Source organism: Notamacropus eugenii, chromosome 6 (assembly GCF_028372415.1).
Source record: "Notamacropus eugenii isolate mMacEug1 chromosome 6, mMacEug1.pri_v2, whole genome shotgun sequence".
Lineage (NCBI taxonomy): Eukaryota > Metazoa > Chordata > Mammalia > Diprotodontia > Macropodidae > Notamacropus > Notamacropus eugenii.
In genome coordinates this window covers 204,375,633-204,402,730 of record NC_092877.1, presented here as the reverse complement: position 1 = coordinate 204,402,730, position 27,098 = coordinate 204,375,633, and the positions used below count along the sequence as shown (strand labels likewise).

At 39.1% G+C, this 27,098-nt stretch overlaps 1 protein-coding gene across 6 annotated transcripts in view; it reads right to left on the bottom strand.

Moving 5' to 3' along the window:
* The window catches only part of LIMS1 (LIM zinc finger domain containing 1), a 197,427-nt gene that overhangs the window by 37,614 nt on the left and 132,715 nt on the right, over positions 1-27,098 (bottom strand). Inside the window, exon 1 of one of the 6 annotated variants that reach the window (XM_072621816.1) lies at positions 3,004-3,323. The exons of 4 other annotated variants lie outside the window; for them this stretch is intronic. In XM_072621816.1, the coding sequence (XP_072477917.1) occupies positions 3,004-3,185 (182 nt within the window). In that variant the 5' untranslated portion in view covers positions 3,186-3,323. Of the gene's footprint in view, positions 1-3,003; positions 3,324-27,098 lie in introns of those variants that run through there. One more of the 6 variants, XM_072621811.1, reaches the window with a different exon arrangement.

Sequence of the window (27,098 nt, the reverse complement as noted above, 5' to 3'; positions counted from 1 at the left end):
AACAGCAGCAACTCAGTTCGATAGACTACAAACCACAATTATAATTGTAATGATAATAATTTGCAAAAAATTGCCTTGTACCTGTAGTTTCCAAATTTGTTGCTTCCAAATAGCTTTCACATACACTTATTTAATCCAATGTTGAATCAACCAGAAAATATTGAATAAATGCTTCCCAGGGGAACTGCTTAATTCACATGTCCATTTTATAGATGATGAAGAGGAAGCACAGACAGGTTAAATAATGTGCCCTACGTCAGACAGTCTGAAGTGACAGTTTATCTGGATTAAATTCAAGGCTCATTCTACCTCCAAGGTCTCACTTAGGATTTTTATAAATGATTAGAAGCTATACTAAATTCAGCTAATGATTTAAAACACATGTCAAGGTAAACAGTTTTACCCCTTCTCATCCCCCTTCGCCCTCCCACCAAAAAACAAAAGGGGGGGGGTGAGGGAGAAGCAGGATAATATTCACAATGTGCCTCAGCTATATGGTACACTTCCTGCCCCCTCCCCCGCCCATAACAATATAGTTCCATTTTTGACTCTAGTTGAAATGAAATCTGTGTGAAAACAGTACAACCATCATCCCACGCCTTCTACAGGAAGCCTTTCCCAGCCCCTTTTAATTCTAGTGCCTTCCCTCTCTTAATTATTTCCTATTTAAGCTATATATAGCTTAGTTTCTACATATTTATAGTCTTCCCAATGGATTGTGGGCTCCTTTAGGGCAGGGACTGTCTTTTGCCTCTTTTTGTACCCCAATGCTTAGCACAATTCCTAGCACACAGTAGGTAGTCAGGTTTGAAGAAATGATGCAAAAAAAATTCATCATATAGTAATTACCGCATATCATAGAGAGTGTCATTTTTGTGTTAGAAAAACCAGGCAATGAAGGATCAACAAAGCTGTCTGATATCAAGGAGAAATCAACTGAGAGCCCACAGAAGCAATATGGCTAATTATAATCAGTAAATTTGCCAGGATGTGAAATCAAAAAGTGTTCATATAAAAATCCCTGTGAACACTTAAACCCTCAAGATAAAACCTTCTTAAACAATAATCTACCACTAATTAAGTCGATTTATTCTAAAACAAGTGTTCCATGTCTAGCTTTCCACATATAAATGTGTCAGTCTCCCTCCTTCCATCTGTTGTAACTTTCTGAAAACAACAATGACACGTATTTATGTAGAGCATACATTTTACAGAAACATCATTCAGAGCAACTGTGAACTAGGTAGTGTAACTATAATCACTCCTATTTCACAAGTGAAGATCTTGCTGCTCAAAGAATCAGACATTTAGAGCTCAAAGAGATCTGGGAAATGACCTAGTCCAATTGTCCAATTTTACAAAGCAGAAGGATAGTTAGAAAGTAACACTAGAAGCCCCCCTTCTGACTCTTTACTCTCTATAGAACCCTTTCCACTATACTGTACAAAATTAATCAATAATTCAACAATGACCATTTATAAAGCGTTTACTATCACAGCAGGCTAAAATAAAGCATTTTTCTGGTTTCAGTCAGAACACTGCATAGGTCTAGAGCTCATCTATAGAATTCCCTGGATAAGATACCTCTCACTCTCCTTTGGAAATATGGCAGGTCCCTGGATACAGAACACTGCATATGGTTTCATATCCCCATCCCCCACTCCCTATATTCGATTAGCTTTTTGATTTTTTTCTCATCTCATTTTCTTTTTTTTCTATAAAATATATTCTTTGTTATAAATAAATAAAATAAAATAAATTATATTCTTTGTTCTATGTACAAGCTCTCTGGGAGAGGTGAGGAGATATACTAGGGGTAAATTAAGATCGATGTAAAAACAAAATAAAGAATGTCCCAAGAGTCTCAATGAAGTTCTAAGTTTCTAGAAGCTTAGAACTGCAGAGACTTTTGGGACACTTTGTAAAAAATTATTTTAAAACAAAAATTCACTAGACAACACAAATCCTGATTATAACATAATGAAAACAATCCCTAATGTCTCAACAAATGGAGCTGTTAAATGGGACCAAAGAGTTACATTCTATACTGGAGAGCACGTAAGGATCCCTGGAAGCTGTGACGAGTGGTAAACTAGACAAGTGACAAAGTCATTAATTTCAATCTTATTTGGGATTTTCAATTACACAAAATGTTTTAATCATTTAACTTGGGTCTGCCAGTTATTTCTGTACTACTAATGAAAATAGGGGGTTTACCTAGTAGAGATATTTTACTTCCATACCTGTGATCTCATTAATGTGGGCATCTTATATCATTGCTGACTTGGCTAATTTGTGCCTTCTCATCTTCTGTGATTACTGCCTTTTCCCCCCCAGATTAATCTTACACAAAAGATCTTAGGCTATTATTTATCATATAAACTTTTTTATTATTTAAATTATTTATCACATAAACTTTAACAGCATTTATTTGTAAGTAAATAACTTGGCCAATCATTAACTATTTTTACTTACTAAACCAAGTCCCCTAAAAACCATTACTAGATGGTAATGTCTAGCTCCAGGCATTGCAAGTAGATGTATTAAAAGATATATTAAACCATTATTGTGCAGTAAATATATTAAAATATATAAAATGTACAAAAAAGTACAAAATTACATTCTTCATAAATATGATGTCTGAGTCTCTAAATGTCTGAAATGGGCAAAAATTTTTAAGATCTGATATGAAAACATATTACTTTGGAGCAAACATTTCCTCATACTATAAAAGAAATGAAAATTTGTCTCTGCCGCTATTAGCCCCAACTAAATGAAGCCAGCATCGCGCCTAAGAGTACTTTTATGTCAATGGACCACATTAACTAGCAAAGCCAAGGCACAGACCTATCAACTTGTGAGCAGCAGGAATATTTAGCAGCGCATCACCCTTCAAAACCATTCCTACAAGGACACAATGTCAAAACAGCCAGTGAGTTTAAAATACTGAGAACACTACATTCCCATCAGTAAAGGACCCACCCTGGGAGAGGGAAAACTTACAATCTTGCATAAAAGTCACAGAATTCCTTGTAGACTTTTATGTCACTTTGCCTACGCTGCAGTTTGGACACAGCCTTCTCGCCTTCATTCTCATCAGCATCGTGGCCATCATTAATTACAGTCTGTGGGATTTCTTCGTTTTCTGGAATGACAAGGGGGTGTACCCTGCCTGTGAGTGCCATCCTGAAGCAGTAACTTATCTGAGAGCTCTGATACTGGGGCAGAGAGCTGCCGACTACATACACCAGCGGGAAAAACAGTGTACAGGACTTCCCCCCGATTCCCAGCAGTGGGATTCATTTCCACTGTTTACACGTCAGTTAGGCAGGCTTTATAAGGACTCCACAGAAGCTTCAAGTTAAGAGCCCAGAGGCACCGTAGACAGGATGACAAGGTATGATTTACTTGGGCTTGTTGGAAGCCCTACAGCAAGCATTCCATCAGAGCTAGCATAAACATAGGGAGGACAGTCTTCACTATCTATTATGGACCATGAAAATTCTACCACAGCACAGCAGAAGCATTTTATGGACAACCAAGTCTCTCCTCTCTCTCTCTCTCTTTCTCTCTCTCTCTCTTTCTCGCTCTCTCTCTCTCTCTCTCTCTCTCTCTGTCTCTCTGTCTCTCTCTCTCTCACACACACACACACACACACACACACACACACACAGAGAATATATTTATTTCCAGATTCTAAAAATATTGTGTATGTGAAGCACTACATTCTGACTAAACTTAAATAGAAACTGGGGCTACTAAACCATACATAAACCCTACATGTCACATACTGACAGAGAAAACCACATATTAACATTATCTGTGTTTTATAATATTTCTCCTGAGTTACAAAAAAAGTAGTTTAAAATTTAGAGAAAAGAGGAACCTCTAACAGGCTGCTTCACTTGCACCTTGTTCTTTGGCATTTCACTTAGATTTTTTTCTACAGCTTTGCCTATGATTGAATCCTTTCAAGGCTCACAATCAATATTTCTTAATAATTCACAGTTATCTCTAGGCTTCCATCTCAAAGGCTCCATAAGCAGCCAACACAGGGGCAGTTTTGTAGTCAATGACGCGATTCTTTCCAACACACATGCCAGCACTTGACTTTTCTCCTTTACCATAGGGACCTGTTTTAGTATTTCATGCACCAGATCAATTTACCCCACCCAAATGATCAGACTTGTGTTTGCTGATGTTCTTTAAGTTCTCTCCAGATCTAAATTCTTACTACCTTCCTTCTCTCCATGATTGGTAAAATCTTTAAATTTTATCAAATAGTGAGCCCTAAAGACAAAAATAATGAAACAGACTATACGTATTTCTACAAAGAAGCTTTCCAGGATCTGCATGTAAAAGGCTACACATCCAAGCATTACATATATATGTATTTACATACACATATTAATATTGCCTGCAACAAATTTATCACAGATTAGATTTCCACTTATACAAAATGAAATCTTGCCCCTTTACTTGCTACACATTCAAAAAATGCAAAACTGTTCTAATATTAATTTAAGTAAAACTGTAATTATCAAGGCAAATCTACTATATAATAAAATGCACCCTAAAGTAAAATTTAAAGTTTCTTAATAACCCATGGTCCTCCTAAACAACCCTCCTCCAATCAATTTAGAAAATTTACGTGGGCCACCTAAAACCTACAGAAGAGATAAACTGAAACTGTATCTGTTGATAGTAAGTGGTAGGAGAAGATGGGTCTCTGATTTAGTGGAGAAAGTACTGAACTTGGAGTCAGCAAGAACTAGGTTGAAATTCCGCCTTAAGATATTTACTATCTGTGTGACCTGAGGTAAGTCATTTAATCTTCCTAAGACTCAGTTTCCTCATCTGCAAAATGAGAGTATTGATATTAGAAGTTACCTTGTGTGACTGCTGTGAGGATCAAACCAATATTTAAAGCATGATACAGATTTCAGTTGTCATCATCACTAGGGCCAGTGAAAACCTGAAATTTATCATGAGGCTCAAAATTTCCCTTTAACGTTAAAAAAAGAAAATAGATTCTATCTCTGACTTAGCAAAGGTTACAAAATGTATTCGCTTGCAAGCAAAATGCTTGTCTAAGTGAGGTAAGTTATCATGTCATTTATAATGTCACAAATTTAGAAACAGAAGGGACATTGGTGTAATATAAATCAATATTCTCATTTTGCAGGTAAAGAAGATCCAGAGATCCAGAAATTATATGACTTAAGGTCATATAGGCAATAAGTGGTAGAACCCAAGTCCTCTGACTTTAAAAGACAATGTTTCTTTTCCCCTTCACAGCATTGCTAATAATCCAATAATTCTTCAATACACATGATAGTGAAAGATATGTTTTAAACTATCGCCATCACAACCAGAATTCAAAGGTGGCATGGTGAAAAAGAAAAGAAAGGGATAGATACTAGAGACAACAGAATTTGGTGATTTGAGAATGGAAGACAGGAAAGAGTTAAAGATGACTGAAGTTTGGAACCTGGGTGTCTATAAAGATGTTGGTGCCATGAGTTGAAAAAGGAAACTCAAGAGGCACAGAGCGAGCTTTTGAGCATCACGAAGGGTTTGATTTTGGACACGTTGAGTTTGGTACACCATTGGAGTATCAACAGGCAGATGGATATGTGGATCTGGAGATGTTGGGAGAGACTGGAGGCTAGGGTACATTTGGGAACTGTCTATATAGAAGTGATACTTGAAGTCATGGGAATGGATGAGATTACCCAAGTCAAAGAGCTGAGGGATAAAACCTTGGGGAAGACCCATAGTTAAGGGAGTGAGGAAAAGGAGAGAAACCAACATGAAAGGACTAGTCATAATTGGGGAGAACCTTTATAGAAACTATTGTTACAGAGCAAAAAAATGTCTCTAAGAAAAAACCCACTATTGTTCACATTACATATTCTTATTTCTTATTAGTTTTTATTACTTATGAGTGATTTATCACACAAGAACTTGGGGACCTGCTGCTACATGCCCAGTATGCTGCTATGACAATATGTGAGGTCCTAAAGTCAGCCTTCAAGAAGCTTATACTTGATACCACCAACTAGGGTTGCTAGGTTGCAGAGAACTAGTCTTGGAATCAGGAAGACTCATCTTTCTGAGTTCAAATCTGGTCTCAGACACTTACTAGCAAGTGTGACCCTGGGCAAGTCACTTAACCCCGTTTGCCTCAGTTTCTTCATTTGTAAAATGATCTGCAGAAAGAAATGATAAATCACTCCAGTATCTTTGCCAAGAAAATCCTCAATGATGTTCCAAAGGGTCAGACACATCTGAAAACCACTAAAACACAATCAACATTAACCACCAAAGTACTAAATGCAAGCAGACTATGGTGGAACTCGAACAACATTAAAAGGGCCAAGGTTTCTCACACTCTACATAAGAAAGGACTGGGATCAGCTCTTCTGCCACCGTGAGGTTATGTGGCCTTACTCTTCTCAAAAGCCTGGATAGGCTGATAATTCAGTTCAATTAATCACTCATTTCATCTTGATACCATGGATTAGAACCAAAGGAAAAGCTTTTTTTAAGGGTCTAAATATCCGAATTATTATTTTTAGCAGAGCAAGAAAGAAGATGAGGGGGTATTTAAGGCCATGTCAGTCATAATTGCTGGGATTCAAATTTTCAAATCCAAGCATTTTGTTATTTAAAAAGCATTTGTTGGCACCTAATAAAGTCAGCTAAAAAATATAAACAATCTTTTGGGGAGTAATTAATTCTGGAAGTTACTTGATTTATGGTTCTACTGCCACAACAGCCATACAATCAAACCAACAGCTGTTAGACGAAATTAACAAAAGGGGGGGTACAGTTCTAGAAAACCTCCATGTTTAGCTATTCTATATTTGTTTCAGTAGAAAGTGGCAGGTAGGCTCTGTGGAATCACTGAATCTAGATTCCTGAGCTGAGGTCCCCCGAGGTTCCAAAAAGAGTCCTGCCCAAGAGTAACCTTTTCAATTCATTTCCAGACTCTCTCTCCACACTTGAATGGTAGTTTGGGTCCAGGTCAAGCCCAGGCAATAAAGTATAAAACATCTAAACAGATAAGTATATGACTACTTGATCATTTGAGCAAGATGAGAATTCTCATTAGCTAGGAAGATCAAGAAATGTTTCTGATGGGAAGTGGCATGCAGGCTGAACTTGGAAGAAACGGAAGGATTCTAAGAGGCAGAGATAAGAGGAAGTGTATTCCAGTTAAAGCACGGAGTGTCTATATAAAGGCACAGGGATACAAAGGCACAGGGATGGAAGATAGAATGCCCAGTCTGAGGGACAGCTCATTTCTACTGGAAATGTAAAGTCCATGAAGGGGAGGAGAAGGGGAAGCTGAAGCCCAGAAGGGGCAAGGTTTTAAATGCTTAAACGTCTACATTGAGGACGGTGTATTCTGTCCAAGAGTTAACAGGGATCAAACGAAAGTTCTTGAGCAGGAAAGTGGTAACATGGTCAGACTTATGCTTTAGGAAGATTATTGGAGCAGCTGTCTGAAGGATGGAATGAAGAACCCCAGAATCTCAGAGTGAGAATAGATCTCAGGAGTTGACCTATCCACCCTGTATCTGAACATGAATTCATTTCCCCTACAACATACCCAACCTTTGCTTCAAATCCTCTAATGATGGGAGCTAGGTGGTGCAGTGGATAGAACATCAGCCCTGGAGTCAGGAGGATCTTAGCTCAAATGTGACCTCAGACTGGATGTGTGACCCTGGGCAAGTCACTTAACCCCAATTGCCCCCCTCATAGCCACTCTAATAAGAGTGAATCCACTGTCTCTCAAGACACTCTGCTCATTTTAGTTATGAAATTTTTCCTTATATCGTATCTAAATCTACCTCTGTAAATTTTATTCCTCAGCACTCCAAGTTCAAGAATAAGTCTAATCCTTTCTTCCACAAGGGAGCTGCCTTTAAGTATGTGAAGTCCTAAATAATTCCTTTAACTGATCTTCAAATGAAATATGCCCTGGCTCATTGCCAATCTTGTTAATATATTAAAGTAAGTGGTATTTAGGAATTTTGTCTTGATTGGCTATACATGTTTGTAATAGGGACTATGTTTTCCTTTCATTCTCAATGGGCAAGGGGATTGGAAAGGGAGGGAGAGAAGGTAGATTTCTGCCAACTGAAAAAAAATAAAATTAATTTTTAAAAAAGAAAGAAGTGTTTGAGCTTTGACTTGAAGGAAGAGAGGATTTCTAAGAGGCAGAGGAGAAAAGGAAGTTCATCACAGGCACAGGTAATAGCCAGAACAAAAATGCAGAGAGGGAAGATGGAGTATTCTAGGTAAAGAACAGTCTGGTCAGTCTGGACAGATCTGCTTTCTACATGAAGCCTTCCTTTTCCTGATCCCCACAAATGCTAGTCTCCTTCCTCCCAACTAACTTGAAATAACAACAAGCCACACCATCAGTCAGTCATTTATAAAACATCTACTATGTGCCACACACTGTGCTGGGAGTACAAAGAAAGACAAAAGACAGGAGCTCAAGGTCTAATGGAGAGAGAGAACACAGAAGTAACTATGTTCAAACAAGACAGAGACAGGATAAACTGGAGATAAATCAACAGAAGGAAACAGTGGAAGGGGGAGGGTTAGGGTGGGGGAGGAACTCAGAACTACATAGTATTTATTCTTATAATTTTTATTCTATGTATAAGTACTTGTCTCCCTGGATAAGAATGGGAAGTTCTTTAGAGGTTCCTTAGTTCATTCCTCATATTTACATCCTTGGCACTCAGCACAGCTGATCAAGTAAAGTAATACTTAATAATACTTACTGCTTCTTTGCTTGATAGCTTGCTAACACAAGCAAGGTCAACAAGCATTTATAAAGTGCTGATTATGTGTCAGGCACTAGGCTACAAAGGAAGGCAAAATCATGGTTCCTGCCCTCAACGGGCTTCCAGTTGGAAGGGAGGAGACAATAGGCAAACAGCCTTACTGAAGGAAATTCCTTTCAAGAACAGGTATCACCTTAACTCAGATTCCCAGGATCAGAAGTACCTTTTAAAGAAATGTCACCATTTATTAAAATGCCCCTAAATAGCAGTGACTGAATTATTCAAGGGACCTAAGTGCATCTCTACTAAGTACTTCGTCTAGCAGGTTTTAAAACCCAGCTCCATTGCTTTAGGTAGCTGCCTGTAAAATAAGGGTGGGTGTGTTTTGGGGGGCAGTAGGGGGACTCTTATATAGGCAAAGGCATCAAGTGTCCTGCGAAATGTTTTATTTTATTCCACAAATAGATATGCATCATACTCGGATCTCTGAACAAGGTAGTTGGCAATAACAGCTGCCATTGGGCAATGTAATTGCCCTGCTGGAACCAAACAAGCCTTCTTGCTCCAGCTTCTGTGTCATTCTGTGCAGTCCAAAGTGACAAAATATCCCTGCTTAGTTTCTGTGTGGTCAGACTGAACATTTTCAGTGTCATTTTCAAACCCACTCAAACGGAAAGTTTAATCTTGAACTTCCCCAGACAGCTCAAAACAGAAGCAGCATGACACGTAAATAAAGATATTGCAACTGGAAAAATTCTCTCGTTTCCAAGGTTTCAATATCACATTCTGTTTTTTTTCTTTCCACAGACAATAAGGGAAAAGACTTGGCCAGAAAGGAGATATTAAGATTTAATTAGTGTACATTCTTGCCCTTTTTTTGTCCTAAAATGATTTCCAAAAAAGTCTTCTTCCTCTCTAAGGGGACTGAGGATGGGAATATTTTCTTCTTCTCTGATATTTTTTTCAAAAGTTCAAAATAATGAAAATTATTTATTTTAAAAATGGTATGATTCTTTTTTTAATAGTATTTTATTTTTTCCAGTTACATGTAAAGAAAGTTTTCACCATTTTTATAAGATTTTGAAGGCCCAACTTTTTTCTCCCTCCCTCCTTCCCCTCCCTTCCTCCAAGACAGCAAGCAATCTTATATAGATTATACATGTACAATCATATTAAACATATTTCCACATTAGTCATAAAACAATATTGTTCTTGACAGAGTTGATTATTAATTAGCATTCTCATGGCATAGCAATACTTTGGAAAAAATCCACAATGTATAATAGTAAATTGGCTTACAAGAAATTCATTAGTAGATGTAGATAAAAGAAATATAGTAATACCTCTTTCCCTGACAAAAAAGGCTAGTGTGGCAAAGTGCTTACATATAATAAGAGTTACTGTTCTAAAAAAAACAACAACCTAGTTTAAAATCCCTCCCTGTTCTCCTAGGTCACAATCTATGTTCTAATTTCACTGTTCTCTTTCTTCAATCTTGACCTCAATCAGCAATTTCAACAAGGGACTTTTTGTCCCCTTTTATCCTCAGCTGTTCCCACCCTGCTAATTCTCCACTATGGGTCCCACCTCCCCCTTCTTCTCCCCCACCATCTGGCTTCTCTATATCTGTTTCCAAGTCACTGAGTCATGCTGTAGCAGGTTACTCTACCACACAAACATCATACACTTACATGTCCTCTCCACTGTATGACAAGCATTCTATTATCTTTATGCCCTATCATTCTCTACAGAGTGGCTATACCAAATCATTTTCTTTTGCCCTAATTCCATTCCTCTTTCTTTTCTTTCTCCTCATCCCTCCTTGCCCATCTCTCTGCAGATGAGCTCATCTCTTTACTGAGAACAGTATGATCACTGAGCATGAACTCTTTCATTTTCCTTCCTCTTCACCTGAAAGTCTGTCTTCTCACCATCCTTTCCTCTAGGCTCAGTGGATGAAGTAATCTATGTCTTTGCCAGGACTAACTAGTCCCTTTACTTAAGTTCTTGGTCTCATCCCTTTCCAACTTTTCCTGGAACCTTGCCCCGTTATTCATTCTGACCATTCCCCCCTCTCTTCTTTTTAATTTCTCTCTCTCTCTACTGGATCCTTCTCTGACACCTACATCCCAGAACTCTGCTGACTTAGAATTCACCCAAACAACCAAACCCACTTGATCCTGCTATACCTCTCAGTTATCCGGCATCTCACTGTACCAGCAAGGACCCTGGCACACCCAGCACCTGCTCTACAGGTACTTAGATCTGCTTTTCTAAAAGGAGGGGGTCAACAATTACTTTGAACACCTATACCAACAGAGAAATAAAGACCAACAGACAAGGCTTCTAACTGTCTGACCATAAGCAGCACATCCATCACAGATCAACCATCTAACCAATACATACATACATAGTTACCAGAGAGAGGCACTAACATCTGGATTTTCAAAGCTGGGGGGGGGGGGGGGGGGGGGGAGGCTCCTTAACAGCTGCCCAGAGTCTTGTCTGGCCAAACAAACACTTCCAGTGAGTAAGCCCCAAAGTAAAACCTCCACTTGGAGTACACACTTTTTAGAGCAGGAGGGCACGATCCTCTGACCCAGTGCCTCAATGGAAATTAGCAAAAGGCATTGAGGCTTATTAATGGGCAGGGAAGATCTTTAACTCTTCCCCCCACCCACCATTAACCTTCCATTAACATCACACTCACATTCCCTCTACTGTGAAAAATATTTATATTTGGTTCTAATGGGAATGGTGAGGTGAGGGTGGGGGGAGGGAGAGAGAAGGAAATAAGCATTTACATAGCACTGGTTATGTGACAGGTACTGTGCTGAATATTATTTCATTTGATCTTTATAACAACTCTGGCTGGTAGGTGCTGTTTTTATCTCCATTTTACAGTTGAGGAAATTGAGGTAAACAGAGGTTAACTGAATTACCCAGGGTCACACAGTTATTAAATGTCTAAGAGTAGATTTGAACTCAGGCATTCTTGACTCCAAGTCTAGCACTCACTCTTATCCACTGTACCACCTAGCTGCCTACTATATACATATATGCTCCTAAACTCCGTCCTTCATTAGTTCATTGTCCTCCCAGCATTTTTTGTCTAGCGTCTTTGCTCTTCTCTCTGAGGACTCTCCCATTCATATGCTCCTGTGATTTCAGTGATCACTTCTAGACTGATAAATCCAAAATTTCTTCTCTTTCCACTGAACTCTAGCCATACATTTCCAAGTATCCTGTGGGGCAACTCCATCTGTATCTCAAACACAATTCCTAGATTAAATTTATTTTCTCTCCTAAGCAAGCCCCTTCTAACAACTTACCTACTTCTGCTGATAAACAGTATAATTTTCAATCACCTTGACTAAAAATCTTGGTTTTTTTCCCCTCTCCTTTACTGAACCCCATCCCCCAACCTAACCAATCAGTGGACTCTAACAATCAATCTTCGCATTTCTACTTTATACAAAGCTTTTTTCACTTTCAGTGTCAACATCTTAATTCAAGCCCTTGGATCACCTCTGACCTTGAACTATCATCTTCCAAGTGGTCTCTCTGCCTCCAGTTCAGGGACTCAACCTTTTGTGTGCCAAGAACTCCTTTAGAAGTCAGGTGAAGCCTATGGATGATCCCTTCTCAGAAAAAAAAAGTCTTTTTTTTTTTTTAAATCACAATGGGAAAGAAATGGTAAATTTCAATTAGAGTTTAGCAGGAAAAAAAAGATGTAATTTTTTTTTCCCATCTAAGTTAACGAGTCTGATAAAGTCTAACCAACAAACTTCAGATTAAGAACCCTTGTTTTAATCTCTCTCCCTCTACTCTCAAAATTTAAGCACCAACAATTTTTGGCACATAGTTGCCACAATAAACTTCCCAGTGTACAAATTCATCCATGTCACATTCCTCTGTTCAAATATAAACCTCTCAGCCTGATATTTTGGGCCTCCTCCATGCTATTCCTAACCTATGTTTCCTAACATTGTTTCATTTGCACTCTGGGTTCTAGCCTAATTATAACAATTAGATGTCATCTTGAACTTCCTCGCCTCATTATGTTCATGTACACTTTTTCTTTCATGCCTCAAAAATATACTCTCTTCTTCTCTGCTTATTGAAATAATCCTCTCCCTTCAAGGTTGAATTCATTAATCCTTTTCTGGTCTACACAGTTGAACATAATCTGCCCTGTGCTTCTATCTCAGTAATTCTCAAAATGTGGTCCTAGGACTGATCAAGACTCTTTGTGGGGGTCAACAATTTTCATAATAATACCAAGAAATTTTAATTTCTAATATGGTAAAAACCAATCAATATAACCCACACAAACAAAAACTCATGAAGGGGACTCCATTAACAATTTTTAACAGTGCAAAAGTGCCTGGAACCATAAAATTTGAAAATATCTGACCTTTCACATATTACCTTGCATTATCATATGCTACCTATTATCCCCTTCTTTAAAGACTTTAAAATGTTATTTTTCTTCGTATCTCTAACCACTGTGCCACCTCGATGCCATTAGTGCATAATCAGGGTTTAAAAATATTATTGTTTGATTGACTGGGTACTTGCTTCAGGGACACAGATTAAAACTCCTAGTTACTTTAGGCCTTTTGATGAGGGGCTTTGGTGGCCAAAAATAAAATGAAGACCCGGTGGCCAATCCTGGGTTGGATTAGCCTCTAAGTAGCCTGGGCTGGTCCTTTGAGAACAGACACAGGGTCTGCCTGTCACCAGGTCCATAATTAAAACATTTCCATGATGGTAAGTGTGTTAAGCTTACTGACACAAACTAAAGAACTTAATGTTACCTCTATGCTATAGTAAGGCATGAGAGCAGGGCTTTCAAAGAAGAAGCTATATAGCCACCAGTTATTACCATTGACAACCTCTACATTACTGCCATATATGGTGCATGATAAATGTAGACTTTGCTGCTAAATGTACACTAGCTGCTAAGCCATTCCACATATGCTTTCTGCTGATTCTACATCTTCATTTATGGCATGTGACCCGGGTCTCAAATACTGCAAACAGGTCATTGTGCCATGGATTATGTTCAATTCAGAGAGCTTGAGGGCCTACTTTTTTTTTTTTTTTTTGCAGCAATTTTCACGTGAAGTTCTCAATGCGAGTTTCTAACATTAGCCAAATAAAACACTGTCACTATTAGCAGAAGCCCAACAAAGCGTGGCAGTTCATGCTAAAATAATCCCCGGTCCGTCTTCACTGTAATGGACTCTAGAAGTAGGGGTGTAGAGGAAGGGGGAAAGGGGAGCAGGGTCTTCACGAGCCTTCTCCTTGGGAGCGATCTCTTTGTGATTAACGGTCCAATGTAACAATAGGGACTCTGGGAAAAAGTAAAACGAAAACAAGAAGCTGAGACTTTTGGCAGTTCTCTCAAAATGAAAAGGCCTGGAGTCCGAAAACCTGGGTTTGAGTTCTGGCTCAGCTACTTCCTTGTCAGCTAATATAAGTCTCTCTCCAGGGACTCAGATGAAAAGTCCTTCACATTTCAGGAAGTCACTCAATGAGTTGTGGCAGCCAAAAAGAAAACTTTGCTCCAGTGGTCAATACTACCTGTATCGGGCTAGTCTCTTAACCTCTCTTGGCTTATAAAATGAGAGAGTTGCATTAGATGTTCCCTAACGTCTCTTTTTAGCTCTAAATTCATGATCCTATGACACCTAAAACCCTATCTTCAGACTTCCCTTCATAAAAAGGAGGCAACTGTTATTCTTATCACAAGTGTGAATCTGTCATCTATATAGATATCATTTATATAAAGAAACACAAAAATTTAGAATGAGAAAATAATAAACCATGAGAAACAACTACCTTTAAGCACAGGATGAATTAGAGGACCTGAAAAAGAGGCCTTTTTATTTTCCGTTACTGTCTAAGTTCCTTGAGGGCAGGGATGCCACTAGATTCCTTTTAATACTCCCATATGATTGTTTTTGGTCTTGTTTTTTTGGCAGTGTCATAGAGGTCTTAGGCAAGTCCCTTTGTTTTGAATTCACTTATTTATTATATGACAGATGGTACGACAATGCAGGTAGGTAAGTGGTGCACTGGATAGAGTGCTGGGCCCAGAGTTAGGAAGACTCACTTTCTTGAGTTCAAACCTGGGCTCAGACACTTACTAGCTGTGTGACCCTGGGCCAAGTCACTTAACCCTGACTGCCTCTGTTTTCTCATCTGTAAAATGTGCTAAAGAAGGAAAGGACAAATTACTCCAGCATCTCTTGCCAAGAAAACCCTAAATGGGGTGACGAAGAGTTGGACACAACTGAAGAAGCAGAACAATGTAACAAAATGGTTCAAATGCAGGATTTGGAATCACAAGGTTGGAGCTGGAATACTCGCCTCCCACATTTATCACCTGTGTGATCATAGCAAAGTCTACTTCACCCAAGAGCCTCAGTGTCCTTATCTGTAAAACAGGGATGACAACATTTGCTCTGTTTACTTACCTCACAGGGTAGTAAGAGGAAGGGCCTTTGCAAACCTTAAAGTGTCATATGAATGTGAGTCATCAGTTATAGTCAAAGAATTTTTAGAACTGTAAGGACTCGACAGATCATGAAGGCCAATCTCTTACTTAATAAGGGAGCTGCGGGCCCAGGGAAGTTATGTGATTTGTCTAGGATCACGGAAGCTAGGGGAGGCAGAACCAGGACCAGAACCCAGTCCACAGCTACTCTTTATTACGTGATTATTCAGTTATTGGGTAAATCACAATACTTCAGATATGAACAGCATTTTAGACTTTGCAAAGAACATTTCTCGCAACTGCTCTGTGAGATAATTATCCCTATTTTATGGATGAGAAAATGAAGGCTCAGAGGAGTTGAGCAACTTGCTTAGAGTGGCCAAAAATCCAGTATTAAGTGAAAGGTCTTAAGTAGTGTTGTCAAACGCAAACAGGAAGAGGGGTTACTGATCTTCACAGATTAATTTTGAAAGGTGATGTTATTTATGTTTACTGTACTTTTATTTTGTTAAACATTTCCCAATTTCATTTTGATCTTTCTGGAGTATTGCTTCATGTGTGATACTTCTGGCCTAAAGGATGCACTCACCATTCCTTAGTTAAGGACTATTCACTAACTCTGCCTGTTGCCTTCTCCACCTATCCAAACCATATTTATTCTTAAAGGCCTGGTTTGAATCTCCTCCCCCATTAAACCTTCTAAGACATAGCGAATACTGATTTGTCCCTTCATTTACTAAGCCAGTGCTTGCACAGGACTCCCACCTTATTTTGTTCTCTGTTTCATTTGTGTCTGGTCTCCCCCAAACAGAAACCAAGCTCCTTAAAGGCTGGGCATAAATTTTATATTCTTTATATCCCAGAGAGTGAGCCTAACAATGGGCTAAAAAAATAATTCCATGGGTAGGAGTTGCAAAGAGGTAGATTTCAGTTTGAGTTAAAGAAAAACTTTTTAATAATCAATAAGCTCCCCATAAGTCAAATTAGCTGCCAGGGATGATAATGGATTCCCCAATCCCTGGAAGTCTTCTAGCAGAGAGTGATGACTACTTGCCTGGTGTATTCTAAAAGGGAATGTCAGCTACAGGTTGGACTAGATGAAGTCTTTTTTCAGTTCTGAGAATCCATGAACTGAAACTTTTGCAAAGAAAGAGTTTTCTGACGATAGGAAAGGAAAACACCAATGGAGAGGTCTAAAGGGGGCACTTTCACACTCTGTGAAATCAGCAAGGCCTTCACTGCTACAACACTAAGGAAATCTCTCCCAAAACAATGGACGCAAGTAAGTTCCCTGAGTCAGCAACCACCTTTCTGGGTGGGGAGGTGAAAGGAATACAGACAGGCAATAGGTTAGCTTTTGACCTTGGTGTGCTTCAGCATAAAATCTCTGTACTGGACAATTAATGTAATTTGTTCAAATGGTAAACACTGTATTTGTACAGCACATTCTGATTCCTAGAGATCTTGTGTAAAAATTAACAATATCTAAGTCTATCCTTACACCTAATCAGAGAATCTAGATTAAATAGATATTACCATCACTTCCTATTTTTAAAAAAAAATTATACATTTTCTTTTGACAGATACTTTTTCAAACCCTCTTATAATACATATCTTGGGGAGACACAATTTGTTGATTATTCACAGGAAGGAAGTGTCCTTTAATTCTGGCAGTGTGATGCCAATGTTAACTTTTCTTTGACTAGAATTTTGATGTTGTTTTTTGCCTTGTAGTAATGGCGTATATTGTTTTTTTGGCTTTGCTTTCTTCATTTTGCACCATTTAAGATCTTAGGATCAGGTTTGAGTGGAAGGAACCTCAGAGGTCATCTTACCCCAACCAAGACCCTCATTTTATGGATGAGGAAACTAAGATGCAGACTCAGGAAGCATCTCACTCAGTGTTTTGCAAGTTAAGTGTCAGGTTCAGAATTTAAGCCGAGGCTCCCTGACTACAAAGCAATCACCTTTTATTTAGTGCCTACTACGTACCAGGAACCATGCTAAGTAATGGGGATACAAGAAGGAGCCAAAGATAGTCCCTGCCCTCAAGGAGCTTAAAATCTACTAGAAAGGGGATGACTAGGTGGTACAGTGGATAGAGAACTGGGCCTGAAGTCAGGAGAACCTGAGTTAAAATCCAGCCTCAGACACTTACTAATCGTGTGACCCTAGGCAAGTCACTTAACCCTGCTTGCCTTCCCAAAAAAGTCTAATGGAAAAGAAGACAAACAAATATACATAAACAAGCTATATGTAGGACTAATAAGAAATAATGAAGAAAAGGCCCTCAAATTAAAGGCAACTGGGAGAAAGTTCTTGTAGAAGAAAGGATTTTAGCTAGGATTAAAAGAAGCCAGGGAAGTTATGAGTCCAAGAGCAGGAGAGAGAGCATTCCAGGCATGGGGGGCAGCCAGAGAGGGAATGTCTTGGTCATGGAAGAGCAAGGAGGCCGGTGTCACTGCATCGAAGCATATAGGTCATAAAAAGACTGGAAAGACAGAATGATGAGAAGAAACAGTTGTTTTTGACTCTCTGTGACCTCATTTGGGGTCTTCTTGGCAGAGACACAAATTTGGCAGAGTTTGCCATTTTCTTCTCCAGTTCATTTTACAGATGAGGAAAATGAGGCAAACAGGGTTAAGTGATTTGCCCAGGGTCACACAGCTAGTAATTGTCTGAAGCTGTATTTGAACTTAGGAAGAAGAATCTTCCTGACTCCAGGCTTGGCACACTACCCACTACCACCTAGCTGACTAGCTGAGAGGCGGTAATTTGTAATGTCAAATATTAGGTTGTAACACTCCAGAGTTTGGCCCAAACCAGTTGCAATGTATTTAAACAAATAAATAAAAACAAGATAGAACATAGATAATATTACATTTCAAAATTAAGTCAATATGCAGCCACAGGTGAACGTCCCGTTTCTGTTTTGAGTTTGATGTCACTGGTATAGCAAATACAAGCAGAAAGAACCAGATTCAAGTTCTACCTTTGACAAATACTAGCTCTGTGATCTAGAGCAGGTCACTTGTAGACTCTCCGTGCCCTAGAAAGATGGAATTTGCTGAACAAATAACTTGGCGGTCCACTGGTCAGAGTGCTGGGCCAGGAGTTAAGAAACTCAAGTTCATATCTGATCCTGAACAAATTCCTTAACCTATTTGCCCCAATTCCTATCTGTAAAATGAGGTTAATAACAGCACAGACCTCTCAGAGTTGTTGTGAGGATCAAATGAAATAATTGTAAAGAGCTTAGCACAGTGCAGGGCAGTAAGTGCTATACTTGTTGTTCAGTTGTTTCAGTCATATCCAACTCTGTGACCCCATTTGGGGTTTTATTGGTAAAGATACTGGAGTTTGCCATTTCCTTCTCCAGCTCATTTTACAAAAGAGGAAACTGAGGCAGACAGGTTTAAGTGACTTGCCCACGGTCACATAGTTAATAAGTGTCTGAAGCTAGATTTGAAACCAGGTCTCTGATTCCAGGTGTTAGCTAAAAAAAAATGATAATAATACATTGTTCATTGTAAGAGAGCTATGCATTTCAGACACTGATGGGCCATAATCACTACAGGTATAACATTCTGATTAAAGAAAATACCCAGATTGCCCTTGAAATCTGGCTAGCATGTCCACGAAGTGCCTTCTATGGCTGAGAGAGGTCTAAGTGGCAGACTTCCTGGCTCTAAGTTTACATTCCTTATTATAGTTATGACTCAGGCAAAGATAACACATTGAAGATTAACCTTCAGCTCTGCTGGGAGAGGAAGGCAGTAAGTGGGAGTTTTTATTTTGCTAAGTATCATGTGAGAGCTAGTAATCCCTGCGCTAAATGAAGAGTTAAACATCCTGGAATTTTTAAGGAAGCCAGCTGCCCACTTTGTTTCCATCAAGTGAGGTTAGCTCACTTTTTCAACTTAAATATATATTTCCACTTTCTCTTCTCAATGATTCTGTTTTTAAAGGGATTTTTTATTATCAAAGTACCTTTTCTCCTTTTACACATTTTAGGGGATAACCTGTACTTTGATGTACAGGATGTACAGGTTTGATGTACAGGTTGAATGCCTAATAACATTCAAAACAAAACAATTCCTGCTCCATATATGGTCAAGGTCAGGCAGATAAAAAGAAAAGAAAACAATCTTCTTCTGCTTAACCTGATTTCATTCTTACCTGAAACATCTATTACAGGGTACCCTGTCATTTTGGCTAGCATGGTTTCCTGCTCTCAGAGTTTAGAAAATAGTAAAGAGACCTAATAAACATAAAAACATACACTAGAAGGTCAACATCACTATCTTCAGTGAGACAGTTGTGAGTTGAGACTGCTGAGCTGACTGATATTTTTGGTAGTTTTTGCCTCTAAGAAGCCTCTTCGGCTACCGTTTCCCAGGCCTCACAGTGTTTTCTCACCTTTCTGTTGCTTTTCTGGTTAAGAGAGGTTCACCATGAAAAGTAGAAAGTTCTTTGTTCAAAGTCTTGAGGGATTTTTTGGTTTTTACAGGAAAGGTGCTCTATAATTCCAATAGTGTACAAAATACAAGGAGTTATGACCATTTTCTTCCTTTATGTCTCAGAATCTACAAAGTAGCCCTGAAAATCTGGAAATCACTTCTTTGGCCGGCGGTAGGGATGGGGGTGGGAGGTAGGGGGGTTGAAAGTACAATATTAGGAATCTGGGAGCCCTTGGGTCCCAGGGTAAATTTATGGCCAGGAAGTGACTACTGTTCATATCACCTCTTTCTCCCTCACCCCCCTCCCAAAATACCAACATGAGGGAATGAGCCAGTCTTTGAGATGTGAACCAACCAGTTGACTTAAAACAATTTTATTTGTTCTTACTTAGCAGGAGTTGAGTGGGAAAGGGAGTAGCACGATATGTAAGGTAATGCAGCAAAAGGAGATGGAAAACTGGAAGATGGCACAGAGGAGGAGAAATTCTAGGGCAGCATTTTCTACACAAAGTTTTGTTCTGAGAGAATATTACTGTGAGAAGCATTAATTAATACTTTAGATATTAAATGCTGAATGGAATTATTTCAAGGACCTGAGATTAAACTGTTCACTGAATCACAGATTTAGAGCTGGGAGGGAGTTTGAGGTCACTGAGTTCAACTCTTACTTTATAGATGAGGAAACTGAGGCCAAGAGAGGTTCCTTCAGTGTCCAGAGATGAATTCCATTTAAGGTAATTATAACTATATGAATTATCCCTAGAGGCTGAATGATATTAAATTTACCTTGTTCTACACTGCACAGGGATTCAGCTGTATGAAGGGGTGGTACAAATTATTCCCACAGCAATTACTTTTCAGTATTAAATATTTCTATCTCTCAAGTTATTATGTGCCACATAATAGCATTTAAATCTATTGCAAATATATTAAGCTCTTTAGGTAACAAGAAACAGAGAAAAGAATAAAAAGTATTTTTTTCTTTTACCAGGAAAAAAAGCTCTTTCTTAGTAGAAGAATATTCTTTGATAATTCCACAGCATATCTTTTAAGTGCGAAGTGCTAATTGTGCCAATAATATTATATGTTATTGTTCAATCATTTCAGCTGTGTCTGATTCTTTGTGATTCTTTGTGATCTGGGGTTTTCTTGGCAAAGATCATGGAGTGGTTTGCCATTTCCCTCTCCCTGAGGAAACTGAGGCAGACAGGGTTAAGTGATTTTCCCAGGGTCATTCGAGGCCAGATTTGAAATCAGGAAGATGAGTCTTCCTTACTCCAGGCCCGGACACTCAATCCACTTTGCCAACTGAGATACTAGCTGCCCTAGGATTATTATACATGATGTTTTAAGTGTAAGTGATTTGCCCAGGGTCACACAGTCAGAGTCTAGGACAGATTTTCAAACAAGATCCTCTTGACTTCAAGTACAATGATCCACTATATTAGCTGTTCTCAAAGTGTGTTTCATAGAGTCCCAGGGGTTCAAGACCTTTTCGAGGGGCACTGCCAAGTCAAAAACTATTTTTGTAATACTAAGACATTTGCCTATTAAAATATTCCTCCCTCTTCCAATTACATGTCTGGAAGGCTTCATTTTCTCCATATACTTCAATCAAAACAATCTATTACAACGATTTAAAGGCAGAGGTAGAAGGAAGAATCTTCTATTAAGCTAGACATTAAAGGGATTTGCAAAAATACATAAAACAATGTCACTCTTTTCATGAAATATTTTTTGTTTTGGAAACTAGTCATTGCTCACACCATTGTGTTACTTCATGTTAACATGTAACAGGTTTTTAAAAATAAAGTAATAAATGTTAAAATTTACTAGTTTAAATTGCTCATATGGTAAATATCTCTAGCTGTTACCCACATAAACAAGAGCTCCTTGGGGTCCTCAATAATTTTTCAAAGTATAAAGAAGTCTTGGGACCAAAAAGCTTGAGAACCACTGTCCTATATACTACGTTGTGCTGGTGACGTCCATTAGCCATGGGTGTCCCACAAGGTGTTGTCCTGGGCCTTCTCTTCTCCCTCTACACTGTTTCACTTGATGATCTCCTAATGATTCAGTTATCATCTCTATAATGATGACTCAAATCTACCTACACAGACCTAACCTCTCCTATCTCCAACTGCTTGTCAGTCTTCTTGAACCAGACATCCGGCAGATAATTTAAACTCAAGACATACCAAACGAAACTCATCACCTTTCCTCCCAAGCCCTCCTCCTCTTCCTAATTTCCCTAGTACTGTCAAGAGAACCACCACCCTCCCCATAACCCAAGTTTTCAATCTAGGTGTCATCTTTAATTTCTCACTCTTTCTTCACCCCTCCCATATCCAATCTATAGGCAGAGCCTGTTGATATTACCTGGACTATTCCAATAACCTGCCCATTGGTCTCCCTGCCACATGTCTCTCCCCATTCCAATCCATCTTCCACTAAGCTGTCAAAGTAATCTCCCTAAAGCTGAAGGGTTAAACTTGGGGATTGCTGCTTCCCTATGTAGCCAACTAGATTAAAATGTAATTGGGAAATGTTTAACAAAATAAAAACATAATGTTTAGTAGTAAGCACCTGGCCATACACAGGAGGGCCTGCTGCACAGGTTCTTAGATCTGCTTTTCTAAGGAAAGCAACCTTAAAAGGGGTAAACAATCTTACTTTAATCAAGCACATATATCATTCACTTAGTTCAGGGGGAAAAGTCAGCACCCTGTACTTCAGAGAAAATACAAACAGAAATTACAGGCAGAAATTACAAACAGAAAGACCAATAGACAGGGCTTCCAACAGTCTGACCATAGATAATACATACGTCATTACCAGCGAAAGAAGCACCAACACTTGGTTTTTAAAAAATAGGGGGACAACAACTCTTTAATGGCTACGCAGAGTCTCACCTGGCCTAATCATACAAACATTCTTCCAATGATTTGAGCCCCAAAGCAAAACTACACTCTCTCTCTCTGTCTCTCTCTGTCTCTCTCTCTCTCTCTGTCTGTCTCTCTCTCTCTCTCCCCCCCCCCCCCCCCCCCCCCAGAGCTGGAGGGCATGACCCTCATGCCCCAGTGCCTCATTAGCAATTAACAAAGGGTGTGGGCCTTCATACAAAATAAGCCTCATCTAATCAAGCTTCCCTTAACAGCCCCATCCGAGGCCTATTAAGGGGGCAGGAAGATTTTAAACTCCCATTGCACAATGCAAGACAGATAAAGTTAATTTGTGGTTTTCTAAACCAATAAGTCACAGCAGGGATCTGGTTCTATTTGACTTTGACACCACTGTCCCTAAACACAGGTCTGACCAAGTTACTCCCATAACCCAATAAACTCGGGTGGTTCCCCTTATCGCCTGTAGAATCAAATATAAAATCCTGTTTGGTTTTTAAAATTCTTCATAACATACCCTGCCTCCAAGCCTTATTCTTCCAGACTTCTTACACCACCTCCCTTGTGTTCTCTGGTCCACTGGCACTAGTGACCTCGATATTCCTAGCACAGTCTGTGGGTTTTCACTGGCTCTCTCCCATGTCTGGCATTCTCTCTCCTCATCTCCACCTTCTGGCTTCCCAGGCTTCCTTCAAGTCCTAGCTAAAATCCCACCTTCTACAGGAAGCCTTTCCTATAAAGTCTTCTTTCAGGCTAGAGTCCTTCCTCTGCTGCCGCTCTGTAACTTATCTCACACAGTCTGTTTATACATTGTTGTTGGCATATTGCTTCCTTCACTGGATTGTGATCTCCTTGGGAGCAAGTTCTTCATTATCACATAATTGGCACATAGTACACACTTAATTTTTAAAAAATATTTCTTTTCAGTTTTCAGCATTTACTTCCACAAAATTTTCAATTTCAAATTTTCTCCCCATCTCCTCCCTCCCTTCACCCCAGGACAGTGATTACCTGATTACTTCTTTCCCCAATCTATCCTCCCTTCTATTACCTGCCCCCCCTCTTATCCCCTTCCCTTCTATTTTCCTGTAGGGCAATATAGTAGGCACTTATGAAATGTTTCTTCACTGACTTACTAAAAGGAACATTTGCAACATAAAAACATGACACACACACACACACATACACACACACATATGTATGAATAAGAGACAGTTGGTGGCTCAATGGATAGAGCACTGGGTCTGGAGTCAGGAAGACCTGAGTTCAAATCCAGCCTCAAACACTTTTCTTGCTGTGTGACCCTAAGCAAGTCACATAACTTCTGACTGCCTGACAAAAAGGATTGATCCACTGGAGAAGGAAACAGCAAAGCTTTCCAGTATCTTTGCCAAGAAAATCCCAAGTGCGGTCACAAAGGGTTGGGTATGACTGAAATGACTGAACAACACCATATATGTATGTGTACTCTAGAAAAGCTTTATATACATATGCATGTATGGATATATACATATACACACAAATTATGTTGATCAACACAATGACCAATCATAACTCCAGGAGTATGATGAAGCTAATTTCTTTTGGGATTAATCTTCATCTCTTCTGTATATATTTGGTATTTGCATATTGTCTCCTTCCAACAGAGGGAAGCTGCTTGTTCTTTGTTTCTACTTTGTCCTTCATTCTCAAAGAGGACCATGACATCAGGAAGGTGATGTCATGATTTGCAAGTAAATTGGATTTAAGTGAGGCAGGGATGTGCGAAGTCACCAGCCTCACTTTCTTCTCCACAGCCATCTGGGTCCAGTGGCAAGATGTAGATCAAGATGACTGAAGATGTCCCAGGATACAGTGAGAGACTTTGGCTTTTTTCCCAATAGAGGGAGCTTCGTGGAGAAGGGATTCTTTTTTTTAAAACATTTTTGTGTGCCTGACACATTACAAGCACTTAATAAGTCCTTGATAACCATCTTATGAAGTCCTCTTCCCATCTCTTTTCAGAGAGTCAATGGACAAGGAGACATTTTCAGATATGACCAATGTGTGAATTTTTTTTTTTTTTGCTTGATAATTGCTAGGAGAGCAGAGCAGTCATGTGGTACTAAGGACAGAGTGCTGGGCCTACAGTCAAGAAGACCTGGGTTCAAATCCTGTCTCAGATACTTCCTAGTTGTGTAACCCTGGGCAAGTCACTTAACCCTTTTTGCCTCAGTTTCCTCTTCTGTAAAATGAGAAGGAAATGGCAAAGCACTCCAGTATCTCTGCCAAAAGAAAACGCAAATGGGATCATGTAGAATCAGACATGACTGGAGAAAACAACTAAACAACAAAATTGTTAGGAGAGGGCTTTTACTTTTAGAGAATGTTGGGGGGCAGTTGGGGAGGTAGTGATAATAATGCAAATAATAAGGAAATGAAAGAAAACACTATTAATAAAACATTAAAAAGGCTGGGATTGTAAGGTACCTATCCTTGCCCCAAGCACTTTCTATGCTTCTACTGAGGCCCCCTGTAGAAAATTCTGCTGCCCCCTTGTCCTAATGCCACTGATGCTCACTCTGGGTATGGAAGCCACAACATTCCACAACAAGCAAGCTGGTTCCCTCTCAACATTGTTTTTGGGGCTTTCTTCCCTCGGTGCTATCCTAGGAACTGCCCACCCCCTAGAGTTTTCATCCACTGCTTTACTCTTATTATTTCAACTAAATTCAACTACACTGAACTCAACGAACACTTATTCACTTACCTGGTCCTTGTAAGGCACTGGGGAAGTAAAAAAAAAAAAAAAGTGGCAGAAATCAGGTAGCTTATAGTCTGATAGGGAAACATCAAATAAGAAGATAAGTTAATGTGTCATCATTTGAGAAAAGAGAGAATACATATTAAAACTCTCAGCCTACTCTGATGAAGGGCTCAAGGCTCAGTGGGCTTTTTGAGGTTCATGTTAGTACTACGGAAATTTCATAATAACAGCTTATTGACTCTGTAACACTTACCCTTTCCTCCCCGCCACCCCCCCCAAGCTGCTGTGCAAGAAAAATTCAAACTTGAAAGTTTTTAGAATATCTGTGGGTTTAGATATAGAGGATGGGGAAGATCTATAAAAAGCAAGGACCGTTTAAGAAAGCTGAGACCACTTGCTCTTGCAGTGGTCTACTGGTTTAAAAACATCCATGTGGCCTGAAATTTAAAAAAAGGTTAAAAAAACCAATATTCTAGCAATAAGAATTTCATTTGAATTAAAATATCTACTTTTAAACTACCTTCTTCAGGAGTAGATACTTAGTTCTCTTAGTTTGCCATCCAAAGTTACCTTGTATATATTTCATATATACTTATACATATATATAGGCTCTCTTTATTAATAGAATGTAGTTCACTGAGGCAGAAATGGTTTCATTTTTGTTTCTGTACCCTTAGCTCCTAGCACACAGTAGATAATATTTTTTGATATTAGTAATAATTCCTGTTACCTAACATAGTGCTTTGGGCAGCTTGGTGAAAGTCACTCTTCTTCCTGAGTTCAAATCTGGCCTCAGACATTTACTAGCTGTGTGACCCTGGGCAAGTGCCTCAGTTTCCTCATCTGGAAAATGAGCCAGAGAAGAAAATGGCAAATCACTTCAGTATCTTTGCCAAGAAAACCCCAAATGGGGTCATAGAGTCAGACACAACTCAACAACAACAAACATACATATCTTATCTGGTCTTCACAATCACCTCATGATGTAGGTTCTACCGATAGCATTACCTTTATTTCACAAATTAGGAAACTTGAGGTTATAAGACTTGACTGTGGTTATTCAGTTAAGTATTAGAGGTGGGATGCAAACCCCAGGACTCTCTGGACTCCAGGTCAAGCGCTCTTACCCACTATATCATGGCTACCTCTTCATTGTAAAGAATGTAAAATTCAAGAAAGATTAACCCTATTAATTGTTTACTCTTTGGCATAAATTACTTTAGTCTTAACTGCCCATACCAAAAGAATGGAAGTTCTGATTAAGGGGAATACAAACAAGTAATTTTAAAACATATAAAAAAAGGGCATATAGGAGAGAAGGTATAACTGTAGTCCTGGGATGGGTGGTGACCTTCCTCTCTTAGGCTTTACAGACCGGTCTGTTTTGCAATTCTTTATTAAATGCAATTATTATGAAAGAGCAAATATTATAGTAACTTGTGTTTGTGCCATCCCCCAGCAAACCTGTAAGTACCATGAAAATTGGGACCAAGTCTTCTAAAATTTCAATCAAGTCATTTGGTGCTCTGAACTCTGTACATATCTAATAAATGCTTGTTGAATAAATGAGTGAATGAATGAATGAGCTAGTTCAGTCTGAGGGCTCTGTACATTTTGACCGAAGGGACACTGAAAGAGCAGTGGTGGATTGCCAGACATACTTCCTCCACTTAAAAA